The following is a 14,109-nucleotide window of genomic DNA, read 5'->3' as shown; positions in this document are numbered from 1 at the left end:
GATCAACTGGTTAGCCAACCTCTCTCTCACATACGCACACACACGTGCATGCATACTGGTAGCTGAGTTGGGGGAGACCCACACTCCCTGAATCGCATTTACCACTTCCTTGGGTTCCAAAGACTTGAAGCTCAAGTTCACCGAGTGGAGAGCCCCTCCTCTCCTGCTCCTCAGCCTGTTGACTGCTTTTACTCCCCCTTAACACTTCCTGATGTCTTGGACAAGACTTTCCTGTCATTTTCTTTTCAGGTTTGGTCACACGATATAGCAGTGTAAACCTCTGGACAAAGAGCCCAAGGGGTGCTCAGCAGGCTTGGATCAGGGCCCCCCTTGTCCTATGGCTTTCAGGAAGTCACTTCCATGCAAGAGAAAGGATTGGATTTGAGTAATTCTGAGGTGATTTAAGGGTAGTTTAGGTAGACAGGCTTAGAATGCAATAGAAAACATCTATGGGTAAGTTACAGTCTCAGTGCTCTTTAGCTGGGTGATTTTGCACAAATTACTTAGCTTATCCAGGCCTTGTTTTTCCCGTGTGAAACAGAAAAAGCAGCATATACCTCATGGTATTAATTTGAGAATTAAACTGAAATAATATAATGTAAACTGCCTAAGACAAAAATGGTAGCTTTTTTTCAGCCTTGTTCTATCCAAATCGTCTTTCAGGGGAATTAGTAGATAAACGATTTATTGAGCACCTGGAGTAGACTGCTTCTGTAATTGTTCTCCTCTGATGCCAACCCAGCTGCCAGGAGATGGTATACAATCATAGCGAAAGGTTCACTTTGTTTTAGGCCTGGTTTAATTTCACGGCTCTGCCACTGACTAGCTGGGTGATCCTAGACTCTGTGATCTTTATTCAGTTTCCATTTCTGACAGATGAGACAATGATAACACGTGACCCAGTCACAGCAGAGAGGCTGTTTGGGGAGTTAAACAGGAGTGTGTAAGTAAATAAAGCATGTAGCACAGTGTGTGGCATAAAGGACACTCTTCATTTATGTAAGGCTGGTTCCAAAATTAACCTATTTTAACCTTACCCTCCCTCCTCTGGCCAGGGTTAGGTTGGATCTCAAGAAGGTTTTCCCTGGATTTATACAGGTCCAGTTGATGATAGCTTCCTGCTTATCTAGGCCCAAGTAGTAAAGTGAAGAGCCTTGATTAAAAACTGGCCTTAGAAGTTGCTTGGAAAATATGTACTGTTCCTGCAAATAACTCTGGTTTCTGGGAAAGAATTCACTTTGGTAAAAGATGAATGCTAATTCTTCTTTATGTGTTTTCATTTAGTATCCCAACCCCATGGATAAAAATGTCATCTCTGTAAAAATTGTGGAGGAGAAAAGAGGTAAGTTCTCTGAATATACCTCACTTCAGTGATGATCATTAAGTGATACTGATTTTTGTACAGGTGTTTGTGTGTGTGTGTAATCTGTTCCTTTTTTTAAAAAAAGATTTTATTTATTTATTCGTGAGAGACAGAGAGGCAGCGACACAGGCAGAGGGAGAAGCAGGCTCCCTGTAGGGAGCCCAATGTGGGACTCAATCCCAGGACCCCGGGGTCACGACCTGAGCCAGAGGCAGATGCTCAACCACTGAGCCACTCAGGTGCCCCTGGCCTTTTACTTTCTAGACAGGTGTATGAACAGGTGTATTTCTGTATTTGAAGTAAGAAAAGAGTACCCAGCATTTACAGCAGCAGAGGGCTTGCTTAATATGGTCATGTCATTCTCTCAATTAATAACTGATGATAAGAGTAACAGCTAACATTTCTGAGCAGTTAATAGGTGCTAGGCATTCTCATTTTTATTAACTCATTTAATTCAGACTAATGTATGGTTTGTGTATTATTGTTATGACTCCCATTTAATGTTTGAAGAAACCAAGAAACAGGTTAAATAAATTGCCCAAGATCACATGGCTGTGTCCGTATAATATATTCATATATTATTTTATAGATGGTAAAATAGTTGTGATTAGTAGCATGTCTATAAAATGCGACCATAAAGTAATTTGATTATGGAATCATAACTGTACTTGATATTATGGTTCCATATTGACCAGAGCAGGGGTTGACAAACTGTACTTGTCCTGCTTGATGTTGTGAATAAAATTTTATTGGCATACAACCATGCCCCCTTGTTTATATATTATCTATGGCTTCTTCCTTGCAACAATAGTGGAGTTGAGTTGTTGTGACAAAACTGTATGGCCCATAGGACCTAAAATATGTACCATATGGCCTTCACAGGAAATGTTTACTTATTCCTGAACTAGAATATAGGAGTCCTCACTGCTCACTGTCATTTGTGTCTCACTGGATACATTTTCACTGGTCTTGCTTGGACTTGAGAACTGGACCTTCTTGCAGGAGCTCTAGTGATGCACAGAATCAGTGTATGAACCTTTGGAGACATGCAAACCCACTTTTGACATGCTCTTCAGCCTCCTGAGAAAACATGAGTGCCACTGTTCATTATGTGATTATAAAGTCTTGTCTGTCCTTGGTGAACACAAAACTGTCTTTTGCTTGTGAGGGTCTTTTCTTCATGCCCATAATTCTATAAAATATATTTTAAAAAAGATTTTTTTCATGTATTTGCTCTCTGTGGGAGAAATGTGTTGACATCAGAGAAATCTTGTTTTAAGCCCTGATTTTGTTATTACCTGCATGACCTGACTTCTTGAAGGCTCAGGTTTTTCATTTATTAAATGGGAAAATAAGAATAATCCTGCTCTAGGTTGTTGTGAAGATCACATGAACAATGTGCACATTCCACAGTGGTATAGAAACATTAATTATGATTTCTGCCATTGGTAGGGGCATCTTTCTCTGTAGGAGTGGCTAATCCATTTTAAGTATGTGTGCCACAAACATTGGATGGGATGGCTAAAGAATGCCCGTGAGCAAGGAGATGAACCCGCTTCTACCCTGTCAGTGGCTTCTGGGCAGTCTGGGTGTTTGTACCAACATTCAATGCTACTCTAGCCAGAGCTTTGAGAAGCCCTATAGGAGCTTGGCTGAGTCACAGTAATTTCCAGGGCAAAAGATAAAACTTGAAAGGCTTTTTTTTTTTTTTTTTTCCTCTGAACTGATCTCCCTTTTTCTTAATTCTTATTTATTTATATGTATATCATGGATGCTATTCTGAAAACTTTGTTCCAAAACAGAGTAGTGCCAGTCACAGGGAATCTGCTTCCCTTTAAGTAAAGAGTGTGACTAGTATAATTCATTATAGATTAAAAGTTTGTAGCCAGAAGCCTGTGCTTGAAAAAATGGTTGGTGCAGAAAGTAGCAGAATCAGATTCTCCGGTTTTTTGTTAAAACGTTCTGTTTGTTGGAATTGAGCAGAAGTCTCACTGGCTCTTGTCATTGGGGTGTTGACATTGATAGACCAGAGGAGTGAACGGTTTGTGATTCTCTGTCCTTGACATTAGACTATGCAATGCGAGGAGCTGTCTTACCCTTATTCCTTGATCACAGATGAGTGTATTTGGAATGATTTGGCCCAGAAAAGTGGTCAGGGACATGGAGTTGTGAGTCAAACATTTTTCTCTAGGAATTCTACAAACAGAAAATTGACATCAACGTGAAAAGTTTTATTGACATTAGGACAAGAATACATTTTCCTTAAAATTTTTTTGAGTGTAAAAATTTTCTGTTTCTAGATGTGTCAACAGGGATCATCTATAGAAAGAGGATTGCAGTCTGTCAGAATGTGGTTCCAGAAATTTTAAGGAAGGTAAATTCGTTTTAAAATTTAATCAGATTTGGTGTGTAACATGGGGTGATTTTCACGTCGTCCTGGAAAGAGACAGCATTTTCTGATGTGCAGGAGTATTAGAATTTTCCCATTTGTACCTCATGGGAGGTACTCTGATATCTAATCTCAGTTTTGGCAGATGCCACCAGAGATAGTTTTTTTTTCCCATCTATTTCTGCTTCTCTTTTGTGGAAGGCTCTTAGTGGACATGGAGATGGCCTATAATTATTGTAAAGATACGTTGGACATTTTGTGTGAAGTGACCAGCTTTCCTCATCTGTCCATGGTTAGATATGACTCTTAGATAAGAATGATGAGAAGTGGGCAGATGGTAAATATTTAGTCTCATCTTCAGCAAGGAAGATAAAAACTTCAGTTTTTATTTCATTGTCAGAGAGTATAGTTATTTCAGGGAGTATAATGTTCTAGTGCTCTCTGTAATTCGTTTTGTGTGTGTTTCTGTAAAGTAATGGTGGTGATGATGAAATCTTCATGATAGCAAATTGTTTTCTCTCTTTGAAATTCTTAAGCATTCTGGTTGTTATTGGCAAAGGTAAGTGGGAATTTTTAAAAACATTTCTTGAATCATAAAGGGATTATTGACAAGAGTCCTTTTAGAATCATTAGGAAATAAGAGGAGAGCATTTTGATGTGTACTTCTTAGCGATGTCTCAGATGGTTGTTTCAACCGGAAGTGATTCTTTTTGTGATGGAGAAGCCAATTAGTTTGCAGATTTTACTGCTGTGCTGTTTGCAGAACAAGCGGTGGCTTCTATCACTTCCTGTTCATGCATGAAGACTGTGTCACATTCTTTGGAGGAAAGAAAGCTGATATGACAATGAAAAAGAACCTTATTTTATTTTCCACATGGTAAACTGTGTTACACTGTGTGCAGCAAATTATCACTGGCTTTTTCCACAGGGTGTGTACCCCGCCTTTGCCCTATATACACGCTTTGAATCTATTATTTAAAAAGGTGTTCAACTTTGTCTTGTATCTCAATTCTTAAATAATTTAAAGACACCTCTGACTTGTACCATGCTGCCTTTGTAGTTTCCCATGTCTCCTCCACCTTGGAAAACATACATTTTGAGGTATTGGACAGAGTTTAAAATGAAGAAAATATTTTATCTGATATTGTCCTGCATGCGAGCCCATAAGTGGGCCCAATTAGAATCCATCAATTTAAGAAGGCCATAACCAGCCCTAGAGGAGACGCGAAGGAGGTTGGTAATTTGCTTAGTGTTTAGCAGTTAGGAAAATCAGGCCAGGGACTGTATAGCCTGCATAAATCCTGGGCCATTTGCATGTCCTCAGCAGCATTTAGGAAGGTCATAGTGTGTTTGATTATCAAGGACTCACAGCCATTGGTGAGCCATCATTGATATATCAGCATCACTTGTCCTCTTAATTATCCAAGACTAAAAGCAATTCTGGACTCAGTATTAATGTAGCTTGTCTTCCTAAATTGAGAAAGCCGTCCACTCTCTGTTGGACAGGTGAGCATTTTAAAGGTACCTAGTATCCAGTTGGAAGAAGAATCATGGCTCAATCCTCAGGAAAGAAACATGGCTATACGGAGTCACTGCCTTACATGGACACAATATGCATCCATGAAGGAAGAGTCTGTCTTCCGGGAAAGTATGGAAAATCCAAATTGGTAAGATCACCTGTGTGTGTGTGTGTGTGTGTGTGTGTGTGTGTGTGTGTAGGTTGGGTGCAGGGATGCACAAATGACTGCATATATTAAAAAAGCTGTGATCCCATACTCATAACCTCTGTTTACAACTCACATAAGGTATGCATTATTAATTTTTTTTTAGAGAGAGAGTGCAGGTATGGGCAAGTGGGGGGAGGGGCAGAGGGCAAGAAAGAGAGAGAATCTCAAGCAGGTTCTATGCCTGGTGCATGGGCTCGATCTCATGACCCTGAGATCATGACCTGAGCTAAAATCAAGAGTTGGACACTTAACCAACTGAGCCACCCAGGTGTCCCGCATTAGTAATTTTTAATCCTACAAGTAGTTAATGAATAGATTTCCCTTTGGGGGAAAAATAACAGAGCTTGACTCTGTCCAGTCCTGGTGCCTCTTTGTCCTCTCCAGAGGCAGTGAGTGTGCTGAGGATTCTTCCAGACTTTTAAGAGATACTCTTAGGTACTTACATGTGTACTCATAGAGCCTGTATAGCAAGGTTTTATATATATGTTTTTACATATATATAAAAACTTTCATTATATATATGTAAAATATATATTGCTTTCATTCTGTATCAGTCATTGTGCACTTCGGTTTTTTGCTTAAAAGAACTTTATCCGTTTCGTTTATATTAAACCTAGCTTATTCCTTTGTACTGTTGCATAGTAGTCAATCCTATGATTATACTACATCTGTTTAGGTTTTTTTTTTTTTTTTTTTAGATTTTACTTATTTATTTGATAGAGTGCATGTGCACAAGTTGGGGGAAGGACAGAGGGAGAAGCAGACTCCTCATGAGCAGAGAGCCCAATGCGATGCAAGGCTTGATCACAGGACCCTGGAATCATCATGATGGGAGCTGAAGACAGATGCTTAACTGACTGAGCCCCTGTGTAGCTTTTTTTTTTTTTTTTTTTTTTTTTTGCTAAAGGTTCGGATGGTTTCCAGTTTATTACAAACAGTAGTATAGTGTTTGTGAAGCATGTGATCCTCACATATAGTATATGAGAATGTTTCTCTAAAGGAGTTTTATTTTTTAAAAATTTTTAAAAGATTTTATTTATTTATTTATTTATTTATGAGAGACACAGAGAAGCAGAGACACAGGCAGAGGGAGAAGCAGACTCCATGCAGGGATCCCCATGTGGGACTTGATCCCTGGACCTTGGGATCACACTTTGAGCCAGTGGCAGACGATCAACCGCTGAGCCACCCTGTTGTATGTATTATTACATACAACAAAGTTTATTCTTAGTGTACAGTTCTATGAGTTTTGGCTTAGTTGTGTAAACACAGTCACTATCAAGCTTTAGAACATTAAAGGAAGATTTTAAAAAGCTATATGCCAAGGTTATTTAATGAGAAAGAATATCCTTTTAATAAATGGTGGATATCTACAAACAAAAGAATGAAGTTGGACCTCTACCTCATACGGAATAAAAAATTAATTCAAAATGGGAGCAGTTCATATTAACATACTTAAAAAATTTTTTGCCAATGTAATGGGTGAGAAATGATGATTCCTTCTGAGATAGGCTTAAAAGCAAAATATAACAAGTGCCAAGTGTTAGTAGTGATTATTGCTGTGAGCTCTAATTTCAGAGGATAATGTACTGTTTTTTGTTTCTCTGTATAATTTGAATTTTTTATTCACCTGTCATTTTAATGGAAATAGTAAGACTCTCAAGCTCAAATAACTAAAACCCCCAAATTTAAAATCCATTCTGGAGCCCCATCACTTGTACAAATCATGACTGCTCCCCACAATTGGGTCTTGAAGTGGCAATTCCCAGATGCTCCAGCAGCACACTGAAGGAGTGTGAAAGCCACGTCTTACTAGCCTCTGAGGCTGGTTTGCCTGGAACCACCTACTAGTGGCTTTTCCTTAGCCTCTCCCGTGGCAGGAGCTTCACACAGGACATGGGTGTTTGGCATTAAGTATAGAGACTATGGCCAGAGAATAGGGGAATCTTTTGTTTTTTGGGTTTTTTTGTACATAGAAGTGGTAAAAGGACAGAATTGTCTGTATAAAATCTGATTTTTGTGTGAAACACAAAAGTCTTTCATCTGCGTGGTTTTGGCCTCAGTTTTCTCAGAGATCCTGGCTATTGGCTAGTCTGAACTGGACCTTGACCAGTGAAATGTTAAGTGATAATTGGCCCTGAGAATCCAAGGAAAATACCCTTCAGTACCTTTTTCCTTTGTGTCGTTTTTAGAAGATTATTTTTCCAATATTCTGATTCTGGAAAATACGGTACATATGTCTTGTATTATATATATTAAACACATATTATAATCTTAAGCAGTTCTGGGGGGGGAAACCCAGTTTTCATTACCTAGCAATAGTGTCTATTCACATAATTTTCTTTGTTCATTCCTAATTGGTATTTAGATTGTTTTTGCATTTTTTTTGCTATTACAAGTAACACTGTAATGAAATCCCTATTATTATGTATTTCTGTAGTTCTTCAATAACCTTTTAAGGTAGATTTCTGGGTCAAAGGTTATGTGTATTTTATAGTTTGATATATTTTATTAGATTGTTCTTTAAAAAGGTTTGGCCAATTATATTTTTTCTTTTTTTTTTTTTTAAAGATTTTATTCATTCATGAGAGAGAGAGAGAGAGAGAGAGAGAAAGAGAGAGAGGCAGAGGGAGAAGCAGGCTCCATGCAGGGAGCCCCATGTGGGACTTGATCCCAGGACTCCAGCATCACGCCCTGAGCCAAAGGCAGGCGCTCAACCACTGACCACCCAGGTGTCCCATCCTTTTTTATTTCTTTGATTTCTTATGTTTCTCCCAAACACTCTTTTAGATTTTTGACACAACAGGCCAATATTTATTGATACCTACTGTATCAAGGTCAAAGCTAGATCCTTCCCCTGTAGAGTTTTTTGTTTTGTTTTCAAAGATTTTATTTATTTATTCATGAGAGACGTATAGAAAGAGGCAGAGATATAGGCAGAGGGAGAAACAGGTTCCATGTGGGAAGCCCGATTCAGGACTCGATCCCAGGACCCCGGGATCACAACCTGAGCTAGAGGCAGATGCTCAACCACTGAGCCACCCAGGCACCCCTAGGCAGACATTCTAAATGAGTGGGTAATCGTGGGGGAACATCAAGGAAAGGACATTATTTCTTTCCCCTCCTTTGCCAGGGAATATGAGGATGATGACTACCTATATACCCAGAAGATGAAATATGGACTGATTATTTTTTTTTAAAGAGAAAAAGCTGTCACAGCTGTTGAATCTAAAATTAGACTCTCAAGCTGTGCTCTGGTTAGCAGGTGTGGGTATGTGTTGGGAAAGCAGATGTCATTCTGTCCCTATGCATGGCCTGTTGGCTCAATTCAGAGATGGACTCTGAAAGAGTTCCCTTCGAATCAGACTAAGCCTTGATCTGTGCTTTTTTACGTGGATCCAGTTTTGGCTTCCTGCTGATGTTTCTGTACTTGTTATGGCACCTTCTTGGGCAAGAGCTACATTGTAAGTTCAAGTTCCCTCAAGCGCACCAGCTCTGGGGCTGTAAGCTCCTCGGTTGGACGGTCATGGTTTTCTTGCTTGCCAACATCTTACATTCCAAGATAAATTTATTAATTTCTTACTATTTTGTGTTTGGTCCTATTTTTAAAAATGTATTTATTTGTTAGTTTCTGGTTCTTTTCCTTAAAATGGATTTTTACTCTACTGTGTGGGCATTCAATTGATACAAATTTGATTTGGCTTTCGTGATGGATATTTACTTTAAGCAATTCAAAAAAGATAATCATCTTGTAAAAGTATTTTCATGGGCTTTTTTCTCTCACCACACCTGTATGGGTTTTGTGGTCGGCAGTAACTATTCTGTTATCTTAAAGCAAGGTTTTATTTATTACTGTCAGTGGAGACCTTAGTGCAGACTCACTGTTCATGCTGTTGCCCAGCTGGCTTTCTTTGGCTTTAGGTTAACAGGATCATTCCCCGATGCTCAGTGGTGAGATTCTTAGTGGCCTGTGTCTTTACCCATCCCTGTGGAACAGCTTTTCCTTATTCATCAATGCTTATAAACCTTATTTCTGAGATTTAAAATGTGCAGCCTAGTAGAGTGTGGGCTAATAATGTTGGATATAGTGACCTAACATTTATAGAATATCAAATTCCTTCAGAAATGTAGGAAAAGAAACAGAAAAGCCAAAATCAAACTTTACACCTGTATTAAATTAATGGGTTGAACAACCGTTTTTAGTTCAATAAATATTCATTATAATTGAAGTTACATGTATGAATATTTTTGATCCTAATAAGATGTACATTTTTTATTTCTTATTTTTCAATTTCTGGATTAAAACATCCCAAGTCTTGAGTATTCATCTGGTGAATCACAAATAGTAAAATTTGCATGTTTTAAGGGGCTGATGGTTGGGCATTTTTTTTTTGAGTGTGTGTCCATGTTTTCCTTGTTTTGAAAACTTAATCCCTCTAGTAGCAAATTTGACAGTTTGGTGACTTCCATGTGTTGGGCACTAGCCTTTTTGGTTGACCTTCACATTTCCTTTCACTGAAATATTAGAATATTCTGGCTGTGTTAACTTTACTCAGGAATTAATTTTGAGCCCTATTCCTGACAGTAAAGGGCTTAAAAGGTGTATTTATCAACTAGCCCAGATAAATACCAAGGTATTCATCCCCAAACACACCACCCTGTTACTTATGTTGATCTTAATTTCCAGGGCACCAGTGGGGTAGTTAGACAATTAGCAGAATGCATTCCCGATTATAGGAAACTGAGCAACAATGCCTTTTCTGTGTAAATATGACATTTCGCCAGGAGTCTTATTTTTGACTCAATAAGATGACCCTCAAGAAGATAGTCATAAAAAAAGATATTCATTTGCTTTTTATGTTTGTGTTCATATAATCAGTGTCTTCTCTGTTTTCCTATCCTGCTGTATCCTCAGGATGTAGCACAGTGCTCAGATGCCTGCAGAGGATGCTCTGTGCTATTTGTTGACTGAATGGCAGTTTGTGCTTCTTACAGGTGAAATGGGGATAAAGGAAGTGAAAAGGAATGGAATTAACAGGAGGGGCAAGTGCAAACTGGGAAAGTCCCAGATGATTTGGTAGGAACTTCAACATTGAGGAAATCTTGAAATCACCAGTAATACAGAGACCTTGTTTCTGGTTTTTGCTGCTTAGTTACTTACATACAGTTGGACTCTGAGAAAATACACAAAGCTGGCCTGAACTCCCTCATAAAGTAGTGTGAAGATTTAATAAGATAATAGGTGGGAATGCTCTGTACTTGGAGAGTATAAGGCACCAGACACATGGAAGCTGTTGTTGGAACTAATAGTGAATAAATGCTGTTTTCAAAGGGAGGTGGCTCTTTAAAGGTACTAACTTTGAAAAGCGGAGTAAGCTGTTTTATTGAAAATAGCAGTGATAATTGAACTGGAAACAAGGATGTTTAGCTAGGGGAGCATTCTGTGTCATTTGCAAGGAAGGACTTGTGAAATACCTTAGGTAATGCCTGTTGACTTTGTGTTTTCATCCTTCTTGCCCTTTGGTTTGGGTTGTGTATTAGTGTAGGATTCAGGACGATGGTTAAACATGTAGATTCCTTGTGTTGGCTCTAGTTTTATAGGCCTGGGCTGGCTCTTGAGAATCAACGTTTCTTAAGATCTTAAGGCAAATCTGTGGTGCACACAGATTTGGGAGCCCCGGATACCTAGTCCATATCCTGTGGTCCCAGTGGTGCACAAACATGCTTCTGGCACCTCTTTGGAACTCCATTTTTTGCAAAATTCCCATTAATCTTATAAAGCGTCACCAGTTGATAATCTGGTTCTTCAGCAAATAGTAAACACTTTTTGTCAGAAACAACCTCCTGTAAAGTTTAACAATTCAGTTGAGGGCCCTTTTGATTTTACGTAGGAAAGGAATTTTCAGTGGAAGTGAAGGAGGAAGAAGGGAGACTTGAGTGGTCTGATAAGTGTCAAAATTGTGTTGTTGCTGCTTTTATGGATCAGAGATGCTGGTTGAATTTTCTTTTCTTTTTTTTTTTTAATTTTGTGTTAGCTTCTTATGTATCTGTAGGAAGTAAATACATTGTGTATTAAAAATTATGATATTTTATCACCATGCATTGATATGCAGAGCAATCTAAAGATGATAAGACAACAGAGCAGGAATCTGATGCCCATTTACCTAGTCTAAGGATCTGCCTTCTACAGCAGGTTGAGAATTGACACCTGGGTGCTTGGTTGTCATCTTTCCAATCAAGGATACGATTGGTAGCTCAGTAGAGATGAAAAATAAAAAATCCAAGGGGAGTTCAGTTTCCTGGTCTGCACTTAGAGCTTCCTTTTGAGACATTTCCTGTGCTTGGAGGTGGAGGCAGCTCCATTTCATATATGTCTGAACTCAAGAGGGTTGGAGGATTGAGAGAAATTGAGGTGGTAATTTCGAGCTTGTTCTTGATTCTCTGCTCTGCTCTGAGATGACTCAACAGCCCTTTGGCCGAAGATGGGAAAACCCTGCCTTTACGTAGGTCTAGTTTAGACAAGTCTTAACTCCAATACCTTTTGTTTTCATATGTTAAAATAATCTTTCCTCTTTTTTTTTTTTTTAAGTATTACATATGCATCATAGGACAGTTACAATATACATATAAAAAAACCCAGAGTATGTTCATGCCCTCTTCAGGTATTTTGTGCTCTTTCTATTCAGTGGCCCCGTAGGGAACCAATATTCAGACCTCCATCCTTATAGATTAATATTACCTACAGTTGATCTTTGGGTGGAATGGAATCAGTGTATGTGCCCAGCTGTATCAGTTTTCTTTTGCTAAATATTGTGTCTGGGAGCCTCATCCTATCCGTACTACTTGTTCCAATGCTGTGTAGCATTTCATCCTAGGAGCATACTGCACTTGCTACAATATATTTAATCATTCTGCAGAAAAATCATTTTTATAAACATGGAATCATACTGTACATGATGTCCTGACTTTTACATTAATTTAACATTACATTTGGGACTGTCTTTCCTTATTAAATGTGTCATTTTAAAATGATTTTCTATGGCTGTTTAGATGTATTTGTTGGATAAAAATTATTCTAGTGTGTTTTATTAAATGTCCGTATTGAGCATTTGCATTATTTCTCATTATCTGCTCTTCTAAATAATGGTGTGATGAATATCTTTATAGGCTATTCTAAGCCCTCAACTAAGATTATTTGCTTAGAACACATTTTTAGAAGTAGATATATGAGTCTAAGGGTTTGCATGTGTTTGAGGCTTTTATTAGGTTAGGTATAGCTAAACTGAAGCACGCATTTCAACGCATCTCAGAAAACTCCCCAGGGCATGAGAGTTGGCAATGTTGTATAGATCTCCATTGGAAAGTGGGATCAGAAACAGCTACAGAATTTGCAGGGCCCAGTGCAAAATGAAAATATAGAGCCCCTTGTTCAAAGTGGTTGAGAATTTCAGAAACAGTGACATCAGATCATTTAATCAAGTGTGTAGCCCTTCTGAGAGCAGAGTCCTGTACAGCTGTGCAGTAGCATAGGTGGCATGTCCTTGAAGCCAGCACCAAATGGGGTGTGTGGGACGGGAGGCTGATATCCCAAGGCAAGACTCTGAGTGGACCAGTTCACAAACTTGTAGATTTTGAAACTTTGCCCACCATTCAGGATGCCAATAAGTTTGCACTGAGTAGACATTTTTTTCTAGGTCATAGGATTTGGGGAAGGGATATGGGACCTGAGGTTAACTGTGTGGATTTATTTATTTATTTTTTAAATAAATTTATTTTTTTATTGGTGTTCAATTTGTCAACATACAGAATAACACCCAGTGCTCATCCCGTCAAGTGCCCACCTCAGTGCCCGCCACCCAGTCACCCCCACCCCCCGCCCACCTCCCTACTATGTGGATTTAAATAGTAGCCCTGCCACTTATTTTTGTGAGGCCTTAGCAAATTTGCCTCATTGAACCTGTTTTTTTTTTAATCGGTAAAATGGCATTAATATTACCTCATAAGACTGTTGTGAGAATTAGCTGAAATAGTGTATACAACGGACTTAATGCTTTACCACAGTAGGCTATTAACAAGTGTTATCTGGGGTACCTGGGTGGCTCAATTGGTTAAGCATCCGACTCTTAATCTTAGCTCAGGTCTTAATCTCAGGGTCCTGAATTCAAGTCTTGCTTTGGTCTCCACACTGGGTGTGGAGCCTACTTAAAACAAGTGTTATCTATTATAATTGATTATCAGTTCTTAAATACCATGTTTTAAGAGACTAAGCCGTCTTTCCCTATAATATATACCTGTGCTAGGCTGTTTGGCTCCTGAGATTCTACTACCACTTGATAATTCCTTAGCATTGGGATATTCCCTGCTGCAGCTCACTATTAATAATTTAGGGCTATTGTTAACAACCCATTCCTGGGACTTGTTAGAGGAGAGCAACTCAGAGGGGGAGGGCCTCAGGAGCGAGGGCTAGAGAGGCCAGAGGAGTGTTTGGTTTCACATGGCTATCGTGCAGAGCCTGTGAGTGTGATGTGTGATAGCAAGGTGAGGAGGATGCTGGTAAGATGGGAGGGCTCTGGAGCTCCAAGGGCTTTGAATGCCAGAACAGGTAGGGAGGGTTTCATTGCCTCCCTAAG

At 39.0% G+C, this 14,109-nt stretch overlaps 1 protein-coding gene across 6 annotated transcripts in view; it reads left to right on the top strand.

Annotated features, from left to right (window-relative positions):
• The window catches only part of PRELID2 (PRELI domain containing 2), a 67,901-nt gene that overhangs the window by 11,180 nt on the left and 42,612 nt on the right, over positions 1-14,109 (top strand). For all 6 annotated transcript variants that reach the window (XM_025447302.3, XM_025447304.3, XM_025447309.3 and 3 more), the window contains 3 exons: positions 1,285-1,342; positions 3,664-3,737; positions 5,259-5,419. In XM_025447302.3, the coding sequence (XP_025303087.1) occupies positions 1,285-1,342; positions 3,664-3,737; positions 5,259-5,419 (293 nt within the window). The remainder of the gene's footprint in view (positions 1-1,284; positions 1,343-3,663; positions 3,738-5,258; positions 5,420-14,109) is intronic.

The sequence above is a fragment of the Canis lupus genome, chromosome 2, assembly GCF_003254725.2.
Source record: "Canis lupus dingo isolate Sandy chromosome 2, ASM325472v2, whole genome shotgun sequence".
In the NCBI taxonomy this organism is placed as follows: domain Eukaryota; kingdom Metazoa; phylum Chordata; class Mammalia; order Carnivora; family Canidae; genus Canis; species Canis lupus.
This window is presented reverse-complemented; position numbering and strand designations above follow the sequence as displayed.